Below are 22,366 nucleotides of genomic sequence, written 5' to 3'. Positions count from 1 at the left end.
GGCTTGGAGGATTTGGCAAATAATCTCAATTTATAAAAAAAGAAATTAAAAATGCTTGTCTTAGTATGATGCAGTAGCCCTACTCATCTGTGTCCTTTGTAGCCTTGCTCTCTGCCACAGTGTGGAGAGGATTTCATTCCACACCTGAAAAACGGTTGTTGATGAGACTTAAAAAATCTCAAGGAGAATTTGAGAGAAATAAAGGAAGTGGCCAATTGCCCGTGCACAGAGCAGGACAGGACTTGAAGTAGCACAGAGTTTTGTATTCTGCTCCAAGCACATGGTCTCAATCTTCATTCATCTACTCAAAGGCACCATGTCCTGTGCCTGCCTCCCCTTGCTCAAAATAAGACTCCACCCTGAATTTTAGGATCCTTTATCAAACCAAATTTGTCATGTTTTGACAAAAGCAGCTGTATCCTCTTACCCTACAGGCATTAATTCAGAGTTGTGCCCATGGGTGTTGCATAGTACCACAGCCATACCGAACATTTAATGCTTAAATCACGAAGCTTTTATATATGGATATAAATTAATCTATTAATCTTATTCTGTTATGGGTTGGGGTTTTCTTCAGCAGTTTTAGGGTAAATTATGATCTCTTTCTCCATTGCTTCCCTTTTTCTGTGCAGTATTTAAGATGACAGCATAAAAATAGTTATGTTCATAGCTACAGTTTGGGCATTGTTGGGTGTTACTCAGATACTGTTGAGTCTCTGCGTCTTTATTCCATACCTATGGTGGAGCTGCATTTTCCATTCTAGGACATTCCATCCCAGGACACCTGTCTGTATTTCCATAGGTTTCCCTTCATCCAGTATCCTGTTCTATCTATGCAGCAGTTTCTGCAGGAGCCTGGGAATATACAGATTGCACTCTCTTACCTTTGTAGAAATTTTGCTTTTGGTAATCAAAGTATGAAATTGCTCTATTCCAAAGCGTAGTGGGTGACAGTAGCGAAGAGGTACATCAATGGGCATCATTACTTCAAACTTTGTGTATTTTGGTGTAGGTATGGGAGACCCATCTTTCCACCAAGTGAACAACTACTGTTATTTCAGCATTTGTCAGGTTATGATAGCTACCACAGAACTATTGTTCCTGTGGAGTTTGCCAAGAAGGGGTGGTCTCAGATGATTGTCTTGATGAGAAGATAAACCCTCTCTAAGATGTAAACTGAGAGCACTTCTTGAACTTAACAATGCCACTGAAGAGGCATAACTTTTCACCCCAAAGTGATAGTTTGTGTTCCTTTATCAGTGTTGTAAAAGGGACTCTAAAAATAGATATTTTCAAAACAAAATAACATCTGACATTGACCCTAGACTGTTTCCTTTTTTTTTAAATATCTGTAAACAGCACAGCTTCCAGTTGTGTGGATTAATCTAAAAAATTTCTCATAGTGTGCCTCAAGTTCTTCCTCAGGTCAGCATTGTGGTCCCATTGCGATGACGTGGGAGGTGCCGTGGGACCATGAGCTGTGCTGAACGTGCTGCTGGCACACTCAAATCAGTGATGTTGGCTGATTGGTTGGCATAGATGGGAAATTCCCAAAGAGTGTTTTAAAAAAGAAATAGCTACTTAAGAAAGAGATATTTTTATCTCTGGCTTTTAAAATAAAGCAGTGAGTATGTGAATTTATAATCCAGTGCATTGGAATTGCTTCATTTGAATGACATTGTGTTCTTTAACAGCTTTTTTGCTATTTCTTTGCTCTACGTGCACAAAGCAAAGATGTTGCTAACTGTGCAGATGAAATGGCTTCTTCATGCACATTTTAGCTTACTGATGTATGGGGACATTGCTGAAACACACTTCATTTGTGGAACATAGGAAAGGACCATGGAGACCTGCAGTGGCAGTGTGCCTCCGTGGGAAGGAAAGAAAGCCAGTGCAGATGGGAGGTACATGGGCAAGGAAAGCAGCAGCATTAGGTGTGGGATGCCAACAAGGCAGCTGCTCAGGGAATGGGTGATGGCCACTTAGGAAGGTGGAGGAAGAGACAAAGAGAAGTGGTGGCAGGAAAGGAACAGTGGTGGAGACCAAGGGAAATTGCTGAGTAGTGTAATACAGTTTTTAAAATTGGATGTTCTTTTCGTAGTCAAGAAGTTCACTGCTCTGACTATTAGAATGAAAGTGAGCCTTACAGTCAAGCGCAAAGATCATGCTACAACAGCTGTTGTACCTGTAGCTGCCCTGCACTGTGCTTATACTCCACACAGCTGGATGTACTGTCTTTAGCATTTCTGTGCCCCTGTGTTAGTAACCATAGAGCCAACTCTGTCTTCTCTGACTTTAGTATGAGAACTAGAAACTCAAGAGAAACAAACCATTTTTGCACTGTAGGGCACAGTTGGATAACAACTTGGTAAGACTGCTGAACTTGAAAGGTCAGCTTCTAGCTGTCTAACATGAGTGAAGCTGAGAGCTTTGTCCCTGCTTAGTCCTGGTGCTGACATGGACGATTAGGCAAAAATTGGGGCTGCCTGTTCCCCACGAGTAAGACCAGTCTGCATCAGTACGATCCATTCTAAAACTGCTTTTCGTATTCCACACAGCTCATGGGGGGACACAGTTTCATTGAAGAGTCAGCTGCAACCCACCAGACCTGTGCAATGGTGTTAAGTTTATCTTTTCCTGTAAACCCCCTTTTCTTTCCATTTACCCCACATTGCCATCTGAACTGAATGGAATTTGGTGTGCATGGAAATGAAACAGAGACAACAGAAGACATATTTTACTTTTTGAATTGCCTTCAAGAAGTTCTGTAAGCTCAGAGTGGAACTAGATAATGGGGGAAAAATACAGCTACTTTCTGCTGGTAGAGAGAAGGTCCTTTCTGGTCTGTAAGTGTTAATGCTAACAGGTTTCCATGGGTAGTGTTGCCAGATTGGTGACTTCAGCATTTTGAGCATTCTAAATCACAACATGTGTTATTGCTGATTCACTTTTATTTCTGAAGAATAGCATGCCCTCAAATCTGAGTTGGCTTCTTTCCTTCTATCATGTAAGTGATGACATAGGATTGAGTCATATCCTCCGTTGTCATTTACTTTCTGCTCAGCATCTAAATCTGTATTGATTTCTACCAAATATCTGCATTGCTTATGATGTGAGCAGTTTATTCCATATGATGTTTGATGAAGTATACAGAGTTAATGCAAGCCTCTTTCTGAATTCCTAAAGTGCATGGATAATTTTCTTTTTGAAATCTTTTAATGTCACAAGCTTTTGTACAGGAACAGAAGACTTCTTCCTGTTTTGATAAAGCATTTTCAACTTCAGAAAGCTACCCTAAACCTGCTTCAGAGAAGAGTTTAAGAAGTCAGTTTCTCCTGTTCTAGGGAGCTTCTTCATATTATTTAAGCAGTAACATGATAATATCCTAAGTAAGATATGCCAGCAAAAATACTTCATATGTAATAGACAGTAAAGCAATAAAACCAGATTATGTGTGTAGATTTACCAGTCCTGCTGTTTGGGCAGGGATTTAGCAGATTCCCAGACATCTAGCAGCTACTCCTGGAATCAGCAAATGCCAAAAAAACTCAAGACAACTCTGCAGCTGAATAACAAGGAGTCTAATGTGTCCTGCTTTGTGCCCTGCCAGTACTGGCAGGTTTGCATGTCTTCATACAGCAGTGCTGGGAACTTCTAATTATTTTTTTTTCCATTTCAAGAGCAAATTTTTTGGAGAGAAACAAATAACATCCTGCAAACACATTTGTTCATTTAATAGTAACTGCTTCTTAATTTGAACCCGTCTGGTGGAATTACATAGGGATTTATTAGGGAATGGCTGTAGGATTCTCCTCTTCCAGGATACGCTTTTGAAAGTACCTGATATTTGGAACTGTAAGGAAAAAGAAAATTTTCTTCAGAAGTTTATGGGCCTGAAAGTAAATTATCTCTTGCAAGGTTATTCAGTATTTTACACAGATGTGAATTCCATCTAAACTTAAATTAGTTTTGGGTTGTTTAAAGTATATTTCAGTTTTATGTGTGTCTTACCTGATTTTAATTGAGGTTATTTTTTAAACTGCCAGGTTTTAATATGTGTCTTCATAGCTTTAATGCTGCTAAACACTGTTGTATTCCTGGTTTATTACCTTGTTATACTTCATAGTTGCAATATGTTCATTTTATTATAATTATTTGTGTCTCACACCATATTCTTTTCTGGATAATCATGGTTTTCATATGGTTGTTCTTTTTTAGTAAAGAATTGGTTTAAAGATTTATAGTTGTTTGGACATTTAATTTTCTACTTGATGCATTCAACTTCAATTTGAAAGTGTTTTCACTAGCAGTTATGAGGAACATTAAGACAAAATTTATTACTCTATTAACCCTATTTTATATTGATCAACAATCCTTTCTTTATGAGCTATGATGTAACTTTGTTCCACTTCATCTTATTTGCTAACAATGCATAAAAGTGCCCTTTAACCTCCAAGCTTTCTCATGGATTCTGGGAAACCATATAGCCTCACGAGTCATTAAAATCTGTTTGAGGGAAGAGAAGGAGAGAAGGCCTTTCATATCCCTTTTTCACTTTTCCTTCTGGAAAATCTTTTGGCTTTATCTTTTTTTTCTTTTCTCCTCAGAAGAGAAGTTGCAATACTCTCAGATCCCACATTTTCCAAGAAATACACAGTATCTGAGCTCATATCAGTCTTTTGAAGGCTAAGTTTAGTTGATTTTTCTAGTCTACCATTCTACTCTTCGTTGTCCTGCTACTTAGCAAGAGATGGTCCCCAAACTAACAACTCCAAACAAAATTTCATTAGCATTATAGAAATGCAATTTGAGTTTTTGTTTGGAAGGTAGTGAAAAGGGTGGCTTTGAAAAATATATTTGAAGTCTAACATTCCAGCAATGGACCATCTCCATTCTGTTCTTATATCAACACTTTTACAGTTCTTATGAAAGAGAAAGTAAAGGGATGTGGCTTTATTGATCTCCACAGAGATCATCGTTGCCTTCAAGTTCTTCAACTGACAAATGTGGCTAACTTCATCTGTATTAGAGTCTTCCTTTTGCATTTCTTTGCCAGTTTCTGCATCTCAGATTGAGTTGACAAGAAAAATGTGTACTAATTTTGGCTGAGGGGAAAAAACAAATCGTCGCAGCCATGTTTCACAGTGCTCACTTGTTTTCTCAACAATTTTCTCCAAATAGTATTTTTGCAATTATTTTAATCTCCTTTCTTGATCCTTTTAAAATCATCTCTTACAAAACATGTTTCTTTTAGGGTTGCACTTGGATATTGTTATTGAAAAAGTAGCTGAACTATATGTTTTCGGGGTGGGGTTTTTTTAAGGATTAACATGTTAAAGCTTACATATGAATTCTGGGACAAACAAAGAGTTAAAAAAATTTTCATTAGGACAGATGGAAGATGTAGCTATGATATGCTAAATAGGTAAGTGTAGCAGCAAAAGTCATTGTAACTAGAAAAAAATGAGAAGGATGGCAAAGACTCTTCTGGAAGAATAATGAGGAATAATTTATTTAATAATTCTGAAGATACATGAAACAATTTTGACATTAAATACTGCACACAAAGTAGTGGTAGACCATAAAAAAAATACCAGATTTCTTGATGTTCCCACTGGAAAAGGAAAGTCAGCTTCATTTCTGCTTTACATCCAAAAATACAGCTTGTGGGTAAAATTTGCAGGAATCATGCCAGTGATTTGTTGCATGTGTGTGATTAGTTACAGCATTGAATCAAAATCTTTCTGCACAGGAAAAAATTCACCTGACTCAATTGAGTCACCTCTTTAATAACCTTTTTAATAATTTATGTCTGGTCTTTTCAGACCCTTAGGTATCTGTAAAACCAGAGGGGTAGAAGAGCATCATTTGAGTTGAACTTCTAAGTGGCATGCCTGTAAATAAAAATATCTGGAGCAAAATTTATTTCTGAAAAGATAATTTTCTCTTTTTGGAGATTGTCTAATGAGCTTTGAAATAAAACTATACAGGAAATCTGAGCAGAGCGAATAAAACCAGGAATTAAACCTGGATCCGGTATTACATGGCTTGAGTCTCTCAAGAGGATACTGGAAGTTGGTAAGACTCCTTTATATGCTAGAAGCTGAGCATGTGGTTAAGGGCTTTCCTAATGGGGTTATTAGAAATTTGAAGCACTTAAAGCTGTAAATATTTCTTAACTGATTTAAGGCTTTAAGCACCTGAGAATGGAAAAACAACATTTGCAGTGTTTAGAGTCTACAGGACTTGGTCTAGACAAAAGGCGTTGATTACTTATACATCAGCATAAAACATGCCAAGGATTAGTATTATGTAATTTCTCTTTTTCTGTGTTTAGAATTTTTTTATTGCACCCTCCTAATTACTTCATGTGGGGTTTTTTGGGTTTTTTTTCATATGCTTTAGCTGATATTTTGAAAGAAATTATTGATAAGTTTCCAGGGCAAAGAGAAGCGTTGAGGTTTGCTTGCAGGAAAGATGTGCAAGGATGAAAGGAAGCTGAAGTCTGACGGGAATAAGAGACATAGTGCAGAGGTCAGGAATTAGCATCTTCCCAATAGCCACATACCTTATGCTTTGTGTCATGGCTGGTGCAGTCTGTTCTGGTAACAGTACAACGTGAGCTGTCTTATCCCACCACATCTCTCCTCCTTGGCATTTGATCCAATGTGGAATCTAGGCAAAAGTGATCATGTATCTCCTAAGCTATGAGGAGTTAGTTTTGCATGCCAATGTTCTTTGAAAACCTCCTGGCATGAGGAAAAGCAGAATTCTCGGTCTTACGGGCACAAATTGCTGGGACTGGGATTCAGATTATTCGTTTTTGCCATAGCTGTGTATAAGAGTGTTTTGAGCGTTACAGAAGAGGCAGGAATGAGCTGAGTCTGTGACTCCACTTAAGATGTGTCTGTGTGCTGTGAGTCATTGACTGTGTGAGATGAGAGTTACTTTGGCATAAACTGGAGTTTGTCTTCGTATCCAGAAAATGAATCACCTGCTTCTGAGTGTGTTTTTTTGTTAATTTTTATGAAGTAAACAGATTTCAGAGGCTTAAGTGCATTCAGATATGTGGTTTTTACTGGCATAGCAGAGGACCTTCCAAGCAAAGGGAACTCATTCACCTGTTGGAGCCAGTATTTTTTATACTTTTTGCAGAAGCATGTCTGTGTAATCAGAGCAGTGCCAGAAACATCATCCTGCTAGCACTGCAACCTTATTCCCAGAAGTATCACTGGGTAAAGACACTAACACAGTCAAAACTGCCAAGTGATCTTTATTCTCAGTTTGCCTTGTTTATTCTCCATACTTTGTCCACTTATACCTTTGATGGGACACATTTATTGTTATGTTAAAATCTGGAAAATAGGGAAGATGTTTATAGGTTGTGCTGTCCCTGGAAACAATATGCATGGGCCAGAAATTGACCTGGTAACAAGGAAGTTCCTATTTGTAGTTTTCTCTTTAACTGGTATAAAAACTATGAAGGTGGTGGTTGAATACATCTGTGACAGCATGAGATGCAGTCTGGGAGGGCAGAAGTGCTGCAGTGCTGGCAGAAGACCAAGATAGCCTTCAAATTCTGTCTCTCTTCATGGATGGTACCATGGAGATCTTCATGAAGCTTCATGTGAGTTACAAGATACCTTAAAACCACAATTAGTTTATTTGAACTTGTTCGATTCTTGTTCTTGGGGAGTTGTGTCTGTTTAGATGTGATAATTTACTTTTTGTGTTTTCTTCTTTACATCTAAAGACAATAGATGATGACATAATTCACAGGTTTTGTTGTTGACAATAGCAGAAAATATAAGCAGCTGGATTTGATGCATTGAGAGCTACATTAGATGTGTAAATGGACCTCTCCTTGAATTGACATGCATGTGATGTGCTGTATGTAGGTGTGTCAGATGGCAGAGTCCCATTTTCACACCTTTTACCAAGGAGATTAGACTTCACACTCTTTTCCAACTCTTGTTAGTAAAGGTTAAGTCAGGGTGAACGGAAGTGGCTGACCAGACTTTGGGTCATCCATTAACTATTTATCAGCTTGATTCTGAGACAAATAATTTACAAGCCAAGAGGAATCAGTACTGTTCATATCACAGATCTATTAGGGAAGGACCTGTTTCTGACTTGGCTGGTGATCCCAGTCTGAAACAGTTAATCCTGTGGAGTTTTGCTTGTGGCTCCTTGGCTCGTTCCTTCATTCTGGCCTCTGAGGCAGCAAAGCAAGCACAACATCAAGCCCAAATGTGCAGCATATATTATGTGCACCTAGGCCTCATTGTCAAGGGCTGTGTAAAGTTACCTTCTGGCATAGATGGTCTTCTGGACAGGGTATCCACCACTGAACTCCAGCAGCTTGTGACCAACGGCTTCAATATTGTGATCAGGCAGGCTTGTCTCCCAGCATTCAGTGACATGGGGAAAAAAAATTAAAAAGTATTTCTCTTTGCATTTTTCATTACATCAAATTTGCCTTTGACTTGAGGATTTCCTCTGTATGGTGACTTTGCCACCTCTGTGACTTGGTTTTTAAAATAATCTGGTTCATGTTTCTAGTCCAGCATTTAACATCATTGTCTCAGAAGATAAAACAGTATGTAACTAGCTACACCTTTTGTTCAGGGGTAAATATTTGTGGGGTGTGATCAACTGAACTTGTTTTCTCTTTGTGACTGAAGGTGATGTTGAGATACTCAGGTAGCTCCTGATTCATCAGAAAGGCCTAGCACTATATGATTCGTATAGTTTCTTTTCCCTTGCTAACCATACATCAATACAATCTAAAATACAATCTTTTATTTTCCCTTTTTACATTTTCCCCTCATATTCACGTATCTGTAATTAAGTATAAAGGGCATTGGGAATTTTTGTGTATTATTTAATATTTTGTTGGATCAAGTGCCTTCATTTGCTTAAGGTGTCTTTTCAAGATATTTCAGTTGTGAAGTAGTGAGAACATTAATTTGTGCATATTTTTCTTACTAAATGAGGTACTGAGAACATCAAATTCTGCTTATTTTTCATACTAGATAGATTTGAACTTTTTGCAGGATAGAAAGTGAATGATGTGTTTCACAATCTAGTATAATTACCATTGTGAGCTTTAGTCACTGGAGCTAATCAGTAAGTAGATTGTTGTTACAGCTGGTTGATAAGTTTTAATTCATAGCATTAAATTCCTCCTCCTATTTCTTACTTCTTTGACAGACCTGACTTTCCCATGATATAACAAAGAAAAACAGGGTGGTGCTACAATGAAAGGCTAGTTATTTGTTTTTGTATGTAAGAATTCTTGGGAGAAAGGGGTCAGGAAAAGAATCACTACAGTTCTTAAGATGTCCTGATATTACTGCATAATGTCCAATAATTAGCTTTTCCACCATTAATAGCTTTTGCACATGTGCAAGTAGGACTGCTTGTCTTGAGTTCTCTTTGCTTTCTCAAAATTTTCAACTTGTTAATCGTTAGGCTTTACCTGAGATTATAAAAATCACTGGCAGAGAGTTTCTCTTAATTAGGGGATATATAATTCTATAATTTAAAATTATATTTTTATCATTAATAGTATTCTGATGGCATATTTACTTTCATCCATTCTCCTACTTCATTAAATTTGGCACTTCTTGGAAGATGGAAAAGCTTTTGAGAAAGCTTTTTCTTAAATTTCAGATTTAAATTTCAAAGCAGCAGATTTATAAAATTCCGAAGTATGAGTTCTGAATTCGATTACAGAAAAAAAAGTGATTCTTAATTTACTCAGAATAGTAGCTTTCTTTTATATTATCACGTATTCAAATAGTCTAGCAGCAGAAATGTGAGAATTGGCTGCACGTGATGGGAAAAACTTGAGTGGAGAAAGAAAAAGGCAGGATAATTTTTTAAAATGAGACAAGCTTAAATATTCAGACACATCAAAATACTACTGGAAACAGCCATTTGGACCAATTTCCTCTAGCAACCATGTGTATGCTTTTCCATCATCCTAATATTTTAAGAGTGTGGGTGGAAAATAAGCGTATTAGTCTTAAATGCAAAGTATAGGCCTATATCATCATCAAATTTTTTATACTCACCTAACTCTTCTACAATGAGTTGGGGTTTTTTTCAGCAAAGACAGTGTGGCAGTTAGGTACACTTACAAAACATGAGAATGATTATTTTGTATTAAATGTCTGCTTAACAAGATGCCACCTACATACAACCTCATGGATATTTAGTATGGGAAACCATGTGAGTCTGTTATATGGGTTTATTATTTAAGAGAAAAATCCTGCTAAATATTGCTTTTAATAGTTGAAGTAGCCTTTCTAGTATCTTCAGGTCCAATTCAGAATTAAACCCTAAAAATACTGGAGCTAACAAAAGTGATTTTATAACCAGGCACCTCTTCTTTCTTTCAGTTTAAGTTAACTGTGATATTTTGTCAAAACTTGGCAATGTTTTCTTTTTCAGGATGGGAAGAAGAAGTTTGACAAGGAAAGTGAGAAATATTATTCCATCCTAGAGAAGCACTTAAATTTATCAGCAAAGAAGAAAGAATCTCATTTGCAAGATGTAAGCACTGAACACAGTCTTGCCCAGTTTCACATTTGCATAGAAATCATGATAACAAACTGGTTCTCTTCAATATTTTATTAATGTGTAGTTGCAGTGAATTCTTGTAGTCATGCTTGTGAGTATAAATTCTTAACTGGGATTAATACGACCCCATTAAGAGTTAAATATTTAAACAAGGCAATATTCTGTCTGTGCAACTTTGTGTATTTCAAGTACAGCTAACGTTTATTGTTTGGAAAAACAGAATTATATTACTACAATAAAAATTATAAGGTATATGTGGAGTATTTGAAAGTCAATTAATTAATTGCCTTTTTGCTATTTTATGTATTAATTGATGAAATGATGCTTTTGTTTCACATAAATTTTAATATGGAAGACTGAACTGAGATCACTTAAATGATGCTCTTTTCTGCTTCATTTTTCCTCTTTTTCATCTTACTCTGTTATTGCAACATCATTCCCTGAAACTGTATCCACAACTTCAGCTTTGAAGAGTCTGTATGACTAATTCTTCTTGGTTAAAAAAACCCAAACCATGAAGATTTCTAGTTTAACAAGAGGGTTCCAGGGCTTTTCTGTATGCTGGTAGAAATAATTGTGATTTGTCATTGAAGCAAATTGCAGTAAATCCAGCAATATGATATCAATGACATTTTGGGATTTGTGCCAGAAGTAGTTAAAAATGATTTTGATGGGATTACTGTTATCACGGTGACTTTTAAATCACAGGGATTAGTTTGCAATTAGTTTGGGATTTTCACCAAAGATGTGACCATCACTCAGTCACAAGTTACAGGATTTTGTTTTCATGTTTACCAATAGAATTGTAATTCAAATTAAATAAGGCTTAGCAATTCAAAGTTTGTATTAATGTTTATATGCCTGAATTGCTGTTGTTGTCTATATAATAATCAGTCTAGATAAGACATTAGTTATATAGGATTGGTTAATTGTTCCACTTGTATGTCAAAGCTTTCACTTCTCCTAAATATCTTGTGTATTGATGAAGAAGCAGTTCTGTTAGAGGCTAAGCCCCAGTGGAAAAAAAAATTCTAACCAAAATGTGGAAAAGTTAATTTAAGCACCAATTTACGCTAGAATAGAAATAAAATAAATATTTTACTCTTGAGACATACAAAGAGTTACAGTCTTAAAGCAGCAACTGAAAAGTAACAACTGTGAATCTAATAAACTATGGTAGAATAACAATGGATTTGGCTCAAGTATATAAACTAATGGAAAACCAGAATAATTTTTTCCACTGTGTCCTTAAGTGACATATCTGGATTTATAATCTTGTAATTGAGGCTGAGGGTTCTTGCTTTTGCAGATGCCTCCCTGGTAAAGGATCAAGGGCATAACTTGTCATTCCTGTCTTCCCTGGTTGTATGCCGCTGTAGGTGTGCTGAATCAGCAACATAGACCCACCATAAGTAGAAGGTACAATAGCCAAACAGTGTCAAAAATGTTAACCAGGGAGACTTTTGGCCTGTATCTGTATCATAAATAAAAGGAAGCCAAGCATCAATTCCTGGCCTGAAATCCCAGTGATAGCTGTTGACTCAGATCCAGAGTTGTTTGAGTGAGTCCTATTTACAGCCCATATTTCCAGGATGGAGTTCACTGGAGCAGCCCACAGCTGAGCCAGGGAAAAAGCAAAGAAACAAGTGGTGCTAGCCACTGGGGCTTTTGGTGCTTAATGCAGGTGGTGGGGATTCCATGCCCTCAAGCCAACATTGTCCATTAAGTGAGATGGGAATACCTTTTTTTGACTGCTACAATCACACAGAAAAAATCATTTGTTTTTAACCCACTGTTTCTTTGAATTGATGAGGTTTCTTGGTACCTCATCACATCATGTGGGTTAAAGAGCAAGGAGCATTTCTTATACTCTGCTGGGCTTTTTTTCACATACCTCACTTGAGTGCAGTTGAGTTGCCTACCCTAATTAGGCATCTGAAATTTGATGGTCTGAACATATTCTGTAGAGGGTAGTTTGCATATATTCACCTAATTGAAATGTGTTGGATATTTTAAGAGCCTGCAAGACTGCTTATGCAGTTTACACAGATGACTAGACTTTTTTGTTTAACATCAAAAATAAGCTTCATAGTAGCATCTTTTCACTGCCTATGGAAGCCCACAGTGGAGCAGAAAATGGGCAGAATTGAGAAATGTGAAAATTAATAAACTCCGGATTTTATGTCTCTGTAATCTGTCCAAGAATCAGTCTCCAAACTTTAAAATCACTTTCAAAGCAGTTCTTACAAATCTGAATCCGTTGGTGTTCACACAAATTCGTAAGATTCTACAGAGTATATATTTGGGAAATTCTGGTTTAGTCCCTGTTCACTGGTAGCCCATATGGCTTTAATTTAGGAACCCATCCATATTTTAGATGGTACTTGGTCATTGTAAGTATCATTACAACTGCAGCCTGCTTAAATGCTATTCAGAGTAGAAATAGATTTAATTAGGTGTTAAAATACTTTTCCTGAGTCATAGCCTGACAGAGATAATTTCTGAAACTGGATTTTATTACTTACTTACAATTAAATGTGAGAGCTGAGGTCTGTCTCAAGCGCTTATTGATGGCACTTGTGTGAACAGGGGATTGCTGGATCATGTCCCAAAGCAGTGGGAACTGCTCCTCTTCAGCTATGTAGCATTGTCTTTGTGATATATTTTTTTTTTGAAATACAACTATTTACTGAGTATCAGAGAAAACAGTAGCCAAACACACTATATGAATGGCGAATGGCAGAGGTAGAGCAGTTCATTATTGGAATTTTGAGTGCTTGATATCTGCTTCATAATATTAGTTTGTGTACTTAATTTACTGATTTTGTTTTTATAGGCATAGGAAGGAAATGCTGGTACTGAGTCACTTGAAACATGTCATTGAGGCCCGTGCACTGAAGTCATGTTGGAGCACTGGACTAGGGAGGTGGATCGATATTGTTAAGAGTCTGTGTGGCCAAATCACAATAGTAGCATGTCCTTGACTAAAGAAGCAGACTTAATTATATATGGTGCTATTGATGACCTAGTCTTGCCTGAAGGAAAACACTGATTTTTTGCTTTTGTACTGTTAAAAATACTAAGCCTTCTTTACAATATGTGTGCTGGATGTTTGCTGTCAAGGGAGGACAACATCAAGCTTTTCCAATTTTCTCACATTTGTTATTTTTAATGCCAGAATTGAATTAGAGAATATACAGAAGTATCCTTCTAGATTGAACTGGCATGCATCAAAAATAGGTGAACTGGCCTTGCTCACATTGTCAATCCGTGGTAAAATATTGACCAAAGACCAGAACCTAACTGATGCAGCCCGAAAGGGATTAGCTTGAGAAAATGCTTTGTTACAGAGAAGGATGAATTAAAATGGAATCTGCATCTCTTCTTTAGGCATTATCTACATACTACACTGCTTTTCTGTTAGTTCCCTCTCCCATGGCTTGTTTAAGTTGAGGATAAAAGCCTATTACTCTTTATCAGCTGATAAGAGTTAATTCTTTAGCTATTTAGGCAGAAGACGCTGTTCTGATACTGGATCTCCCAGCTGCGTGGTATTAGTCAGGCGCTTCTGACATTGCTTTGTAGGTCTTTCTCTTGAAAATTAAATCTTGAAACATATTTGATTTATGAGGTTACGGCCTTAGATATGTTTATATTCCAAGAGCATGTGACTATGAAATAATAATAATAATAATACTATGAAATAATAAGTTACAAGATGTCAATGTTAAAGACAGCCTATTTAAGAAAGAAAATGCCTTCTTGGGAAGGCATTTGAAGCTGAGGAATAGATACTATTTCAGTGCATGTGGTGCTCAAATATTTCCAGAGAAATAATTAGCCTTTTGTCTGTCCTTAATTCTTCACTTCTATTTCTTTTTCTAAACTTGTATATACCAAGTACCTGCTGCCACCTTTCTTTCTAGGCTGTCCTAATCACTAGAATATTAAAGTGCAAGAATGAAGCAGAAACCAAAAAGGACTCAGGAAAAGGCAAGAGGCTAAAATATGTCATGTTTGCTTCTTAAACTTGCATTTATTCAAATTTTCAGGAAAGAAACTGAACACCATGAAACTTGTAAGATCTTATGAAAAATCTGTATATTAATGACATATTCTGGTTTTAAAGTATGAGACTAACTTAATGTTGTCTGTATTTAATTTTGTCTTTTAGGCAGATACACAGATTGACAGAGAACATCAGAACTTTTATGAAGCATCATTAGAATATGTTTTTAAAATTCAAGAAGTGCAAGAGAAAAAGAAATTTGAATTTGTAGAGCCTGTAAGTTTTATTTCCTTAGAATGCATGCATTTGCTGAAAATTTAATTTAAAATATCCGTTTGTTTTGCTCCCTTTTTGAGTTGGGGTTGCAGGTTGTTTGCATACAGACGGACATTGAGATCTTGACTTGGGCACTTTCCATGTTTATTAAAGGATTATGTAAGAGTTTCCTATCTACTGTGAAGTGAAATATCTGATGGCCTGAAGTGTGTATAACATTTAATGGGACAACATGTAATGTTGTGTCTATGCAACACGTAATGGATGTTTCCTAATACCATGATTAAATTGTTTACATTTTGAGCCAGTTTTTTTTTTATTTAAATATTTCATGTAGGCAATGTACATATACATTCTTCTGAGTTACACATGAAATAAAGTGAAAAATCAATTTTTCTGTAGGAGAGGTAAGCTTATTTTTTTCTTGGTGGAGTCATTTGTCTGCTATTTACTTTGCACATAAAAGAAAGTGTGTGTTGACATGCCATTAGACAGTAAGAGAACGTTTTGTTTAAAAGCCCGTATTTACATCTGCGATTTTCTTCTGGAGTGAGTTTCTATCTCCCACTCCTAACTATCTTCTGGGTCGGTTGGTGCCAAACGTGGCTTCTGTAGGATGTGCTAGCATAATTCTGTGGCATATTAGTAGTATTACTGCTGTTCATGTCATAGAGTTGCCTTATTTCATTAATACCTGTAGCCCTTGACAGAGAACTTCCAGTGTCATCTCTCCCTTCCCATTAAGCACACTGAGCGTAGCACAGCATCGGTTGTGAAAGGGGAACATGGCAAGTATAACTTTTTCTCTCTCTCCACACCATCTTCCAGCTTCCTTGTAACTACTGAAGCAGCACTTTTGACTGTGAAACAGGTTGAATTACATCTGCACCTCCAGTATCACCAAGAAGAGCTTCTCAGATGCCTCCTTTCCATGAGAGAATGTATTGTATAGTGAATGTTTGACATTGATGCAAACTAATGAACCTGGATTCAGCAAGCAGTACTTACAGAAATCCTATCTTTATGGCATACAGCTGCCAAGTCTTACAGACTAAAACTTTGCTCGGATTCCTAAATAAGAACATTTTTCTACCTGTCACGTATTAATCCAGTCTCTCTCTCTGTCTCCTTCTGCAAAACTCTCACATCCTGGAAAAATCTAGCAATCTTGACCTAGCTCTGACCCTAGTATAGAAAACTTTGTGCTCCTTTAATGTAAGAGAACTTTCTGGATTGAAAAGACCTTGTACATTAGAAAATGTTATTGTGCAATAGCACATAGTTAAAATAGAGCATCATTGATCCTATGTGCTTGACAGAGAGGAAAAATAAATTTGATTTTATATGTATTTTAGTTGGAGATACTGAGCTTTGTCATTTTGACAAGGAGTTGTTCACACACTGTGTCAGCCATCACAGCAGCTATGAATTACCAAAATGAAAGAGCATTTTATCAATTCATTGGTGCCGAGACTGAGCAAGCAATCAGGCGAGGTTACTGATAAATTCAGTCTTGTGGACTTCGGTATTTTTGTCACCGGGTGTATACATCCAGTGGGTAAAATTTACTTTTGAGTAGGTCAGTTTCCATCAGTAGGCATTTCAGGCCAATATGCTGATTGTTGCATTCAGGTCTTTACTTGATGTTCCAGAGGAAGGTACAGGAGGTACTCTGTTGACTGGGTAATGATAGCCCTTGCAGGCAGTGTCTTCTGGCTCTGGGTGTGATTTTTTTTATAATGTCTCTGAATATAAATGCAGCTTAAACTATAATGTCAGTTATAAAATTTGGAACCTTCAAAATTCTTATTTTTTTGTTTGTAGTGTTTTGCATACAATATCTTGGAATAAAAGCATTTACTAAACCCCATAAGGCAAAGTATGCCAAGTAAATTATAATGCAAACCAGCAATACCATGAGATAAAAAAAACCCCTCCAAAACAAACAAACAAAAAAACCCCAACAACTACAACAAAAAAACCCCAAAGACTTCAAAAGAGGCTTTCTAAAAATGCATGGTTTGTGTAAGTGATGTTGGAAGTATGGGCATATGCTCCTAGATGCAAGGTCTAGATAAGGACAGAGTCTAACACTTTAAAATCACAGATCAAAGAATTGCCCTATTATTAATTTTGCTCTGTGTGCTCTATGGATGTTCGGATGGTAGGAGATACCTGGTGGTGTGTGTCTATATAGACATTCCTCCTCAGGAGCTCTGATGATTGTGGAGCATTCTAGTACATGTGCTGCTCACGTCTCTGATTTATCACCACAGTGTCACATGTCCATATAATTCCCTGTCTGACATGTTGCTAATAGACTCTTTGAAGAAGAGTTTAACAAAATAAATCTGTTAATGCAGTGAAGGAGAAAAAACTGTGATGCCTATGTGAGAGAATGGTAAGTTCATGACATAGGAACAGAACTTGAAAGTAAGCTGGATCTCCTTCCATGGCCTTCAGATTTTCTATGCCAAAGGATGATCGGGGAACCAGAGTGGGAGAAGGAATCTAGTAAAAATTTCCAGGCAGGTTACAGATAGGACAGTGAAAGTTGGTAAGAGTATGGAGCATGTTCTTTTCTGGAGCAGACTGGGGAGAGATTTTAAGATACAAAATGCTAATGACTCATACACTGAATAGAGAATTATAATAGACTTCTGCAGCTGCTTCTCAAGCCCTGGGTTTCTGTATTGTTCTCTGCATCTTGTTTGAAGGGGTTGCTAAAGTGTACTAGTGTGGCTCCTAGATCTTGATTTTTTCCAGGAGAAAATACATCTCAGGTTTTCATACAGATGATGAATTTAAACTTTTTATGAGGGACAAATTAGTGTTAAAATTTACTTTACAGCAAGTTAAGCAACAAAGCAAAGTAACTGACAATAATCTCTCTTGCTGGCTTTTCCCTTGTGAGCCCAAAGAAGCTAGTCCAAACCAATGGCACTTTCTGAGGATGTTACACTTGTAAAGAAAAATGCAAGCACCTTCCTAGAACTCTACTTTGTCATTCAACGATGCCAGGACTTCCTTGTCCTGGAGAAATCAGGGCACAGAGTTCAGAAGCGGTAAACTCTCTGAAATGTGAGAGTAGGTCCACTAAATGTTTATTTAAAGAAAAAAGAAGCAACAAACACCAATCAACAAACCCTGCTTGTAATTGCATCCATTTCCATGAGGCTTCACAGTGGACTTTAGTCTTGATTTCCCCTTTCTTGAATTTTCTACATTATTAACTACATTCACTTTAATCTGAAGAATAAGCACTATCTGCTTGTAAATAAAATGAAAACAGGCAGATAGGGACTTCTGGCTGATGTGCTGCAGGCCAAAGGTTAAATTCCTCCCCTATCCGAAACCTAAGTACAGTCTTCTTCCTGTGAGAATGAAACGACCAGGCAGTCTTGAGGTCACCAGCTCTGCATAAAAATAAATAAAGTCTCAAGAAGTAGTTGGATTTTGTTTCAGGTTCTGTGTTGAAATCCTCGCAGCTCTGAGGTGGCAAGTAGCTTTGTATTATGGAGTTCAGACCTTGCTCTTTATTGATGTGACTGATTAGATATTCAGAATGGGGTACCTGAAAGCCACTTGTTGAAATGAAAAATTGTTGATATGAAAGCATCAGGCATTGTTTGTGATGTTTAATGAAAAAAGTTAGCTCTTTATGTGTGAAGTCCACCTCAAAATACATTCTGAATATCTTCTTTGGAAGGATTTTTTATTCTCTTCTAAAAATATTTTTGCTATTCTATTTAATATTCATTTCTTTATGATTGTGAGTCTGCATTTAGCAACAGAGCCACTTGTAACACCAGCAACAAGAAAATTCCAGTATGAGCATAGCCTAGGGCAAAAGTCCTTGGCTTTTAGTTCTCTTCCATGCAATGCTCTGGCTGTACCTGTCCTCATGAAACTGATTATGAAGACATCTAAACCCACTGGGTACAAGGTATTTTCTGATCCCCTTTTTTCCCCCCACTAGTGACATGTACATTGAAGCAAGTACCATCCTCAGTGTCATGTTTCAACACAGAACTTGAATAAGCTGATCTAGGGCTTGCACAATACTTTTATTCCTATTTTTCTATGTGCTCACAGAGTATTTGACCAAGAGAACCTCAAGGCCAGATCCTCTGCAATGCACAACTGCCAGAACACCTGAGGAATACTTTAACTAATATGAATTTAGGTTTTTCTCAGGGGCTTTTTTGCTGCTGTATTTTTGCTTTCTGATAAATTCAGCTTTGCTGCCATCTTGTGTTAAATATTTTCCTCGGTGTTTCTCAGTGTACTCTGTAAAGTCTTATGTGGTGGAAAATGGTTTTCTTCAAGTATTGAAGCTGAAATTTAAGCAGTTTATAGTACATTCTCCTGAAATGTCCTTTAAACTGAGCTTTAAAATTCAGGCCTAAGTCGATATACTGAAACTTTATCCCACTCCACTAGTTCTTTTATTGCAATTTTGGTGTGCTCAAACATGGTCTGGCTGCAGTTTTGCTAAGCACTCACATTTTTCCTGCAGTACCTCTTCAGCTTAAAGGGGTGTTTTTAGCAGCAGGCTCCTACTTACAGGTTAGGTTAATCCACATGTCCTTTTGACTGAACCAAATCAGAGTAAGCACAGGAGAAGTTACACTGCTGTATCTGAAGGAGTTGTGGTTGGGGCTGCTGATGAGTAACTGGATGAAGACTGAGCACAGGCTTCATACAACTGGTGCCAGAGCAGAGCCTTAGTTATAATTTACTTATTTATTTTATACTTTATCTATAAACAATGAAGATTAATTTTCTTTCTTCTATGTAATTCTCTCTAGAACTATAGAAATTTAGAATTGTAATCTAAAATTGCAGGAAATTATAGAACTCTTTCTATCCATTTACATAATTGGAGCTTTTTAGGATAAACTATTCTATTTGGACCTTCCTCAGAACCACCTGAATAACCAGTAAGAGACTTTCAAGGTCAGGTCCTTAGCTGAGATAATGATTTCAGCCTGACAGATGATCATGTTAAGCCAAGACCATTTATGCAAGCTGTGGAGCCCTCCACTTGACTGTGTTGCTTTCAGTTTGTTAGATGGTGGAATACAGTTCAGGAATTCTCTCACCCACTGTAGAGGCCCCACAAATGTGGCTTTTATGTCCAAGGATCTTCAGGCTCCACAACCAGCATACTGGCCAGCAGACTTGCACCATCTCTGCCTGAGGCCAGGGTTTCATCTGATGCTGCAAGACAAGTTAAAATCAAGGGCAAAGTCCTTCTACCAGCCATACCTTCACAGCTGTATTTATGCTAGCAGTGATGGTCTGTTAACCTTGAACTGCTTTAACTTACTAATGCAGGAAAACAGCAGGCAGATGTGCACGCTCTCACCGGTCTCTTAGTAAGAAGAGAGAGGGAGGCAGAACAATTTAACTACATTTCTTCAAGTAGGGCTGAGAGTAAATTTAAGGAAAATACAAACACAGTAAAAACTACATTTTTAAGTTGTTCCACTCAAAGTTATCTATGGTACTAGTAACACAAAGAAAAATGCATTAAATATGAGTGATGGCATTTTTGTTGTCTGAGTCTAGACTATTTCACTAGTGGATGGAGAGAGATAAATGTTTCCATTGGATCATTCATCCTATCTTGAGAGAAGTCTGAAAAAGGAAAAAGAATTATGCTTTTGAATACCTGTGGTTCTTTACTGAGTTAAGAGGCAGCCTGAACAGCCAGTTACTTAGCCTAGATGATTAGCTTTTCAATGGTGTAATATACTAAGGCAAATATATCCTGTTGTTAGAGCTTCTGTTATTGTAAATTGAAGTTAATTTTTCTTTTTTGTTTTTGTCTTCTTTATTTGTTTGTTGGAGGGGTTTTGTAAGCTAAATTATATAGACAAAGAAAACAAGCCATAATAAGAAATTAAGGGCTTGTTATTTACTAGCAGGTAAGATGACTTGCAGCATTGTCAAAACACTTAAAATTCAAAGCAGAATAAGTTAGAAGATTTAAAAAAGTAAGAGATGGCAGGAATTAATTAATTCAAGAACTACAGTCCAGTTGCATCTTTTACTACTTGAACATTGTTTTAAAGCAAACTTTAAAAAGGCTTTTCAACTGGATATATAGACTTCAGTGGTTCTGTTAAGAGTCAATCATAGACATACCAGGTAGAGTTTGCACTTTGTTCAGAGCAGGAAGAAATAGTCTGGATTTCTTGTGTTGTACTAAGCTATCCAAAACATACTTTCAAGAGTCTCATTTGTAGAAAATAGGTCATAGCCCAAGCAGTTACTATGAAGAAAATGAAAAAAGTACTTTGAAGAAAAAGCACTTGAACTCTGAAAGTTTGAACTTGGAAAATGCACACTGGCAAAGGCTCCAGCTGAAATATTGGATAGCATTACTGGGACAGTGAATTAAATTATTGTGGAAATTACAGCTTCATGAATCAAAAGCCTGTTTAATACTTCTCTTTCTTAAGGTCTGGACATGGATTCCTTGCTTAGCAAAGCTTTGCATTGTGGGTAAAGCTTGAAGCGTTCCAGGTATTAAAAATGTATAATGCTTCTCAATTTTACCTTTTCAGCTCTTGGCCTTTCTTCAAGGATTGTTTACATTTTACCATGAAGGATATGAACTGGCTCAGGAGTTTGCACCATACAAGCAGCAACTGCAGTTCAATTTGCAGAATGTAAGGATGATTTATATTTACACCATTAATTTTGCTAATTTAATTTTAGCATATTAAAGTAGACTCGTAACACTTTATTGGAACTCTGAATCTTGCAATGTTTTAGTAAGCTAAAATCAAATTAATATACAAATAGGTAAAAGGGTTTTTTTTGTAAGGTTAATGTAATTAAGATTCCTGACAACAAATAGCTTCAGAAACATTGATCTTCAGATAGTTAATTTGTAATTTTCAGATCAAAATTTTGGGAGCAAGAGCAGGAAAAACAGGATAGCAGCCAAGATTTTATTAAAAAACACAGTAGTCCCCATAGGTTTAAACTTGTGTCAGTGCTTTCTTGAGAGTGAGGCCTGTCTTCTGGAGTAAGTGGAAGTACCAAAAATGCTCCAGCTGGTATAGAATGATACATTTTGTCATGTTGTCTACTAGCTTCCCACTGTATATGAAGCATACTTTGGAAGCCATTCTCTGGCTGTTCTCTGGACCATTAAAGAACTAGTGGGACCTTCCTCCATGGTGAGCAGCTGTCACGAGCGTTAAGTTTCACCAGAAGAAAGGATCTCTTTGTTGTGTAGAAAGCTACTCTCAACTGAGCGGTTGGATCTTTTGCTGTAGGTTGGTCTGGATTTGGTAGTCAGAGCCATACAAGACAAATTGTGCCCCAGAATTTCATAACTATCAGAGATAACTAAAATGCATTTAATCAATATACTTTTCCACTCATCATAACTGCTGTATACAAGTGTATATTTGTTTCACTGTGTAATTCAGATATTACAGTTTCAAGGACATACAAGTAAGTAGGTACAAATAT

At 36.9% G+C, this 22,366-nt stretch overlaps 1 protein-coding gene across 1 annotated transcript in view; it reads left to right on the top strand.

Annotated features, from left to right (window-relative positions):
* The window catches only part of ARHGAP42 (Rho GTPase activating protein 42), a gene marked incomplete at its 5' end in the record, with an annotated part of 65,664 nt that overhangs the window by 6,498 nt on the left and 36,800 nt on the right, over nt 1–22,366 (top strand). Inside the window, 3 exons of the mRNA XM_009069638.1 lie at nt 10,459–10,560; nt 14,762–14,872; nt 21,448–21,552. Of these exons, the coding sequence (XP_009067886.1) occupies nt 10,459–10,560; nt 14,762–14,872; nt 21,448–21,552 (318 nt within the window). The remainder of the gene's footprint in view (nt 1–10,458; nt 10,561–14,761; nt 14,873–21,447; nt 21,553–22,366) is intronic.

Source organism: Acanthisitta chloris, unplaced genomic scaffold, assembly GCF_000695815.1.
Source record: "Acanthisitta chloris isolate BGI_N310 unplaced genomic scaffold, ASM69581v1 scaffold14562, whole genome shotgun sequence".
NCBI classification, from domain to species: domain Eukaryota; kingdom Metazoa; phylum Chordata; class Aves; order Passeriformes; family Acanthisittidae; genus Acanthisitta; species Acanthisitta chloris.
Note: the sequence above shows the minus strand (reverse complement) of the source record. Positions and strands in the feature narration are given on the sequence as shown.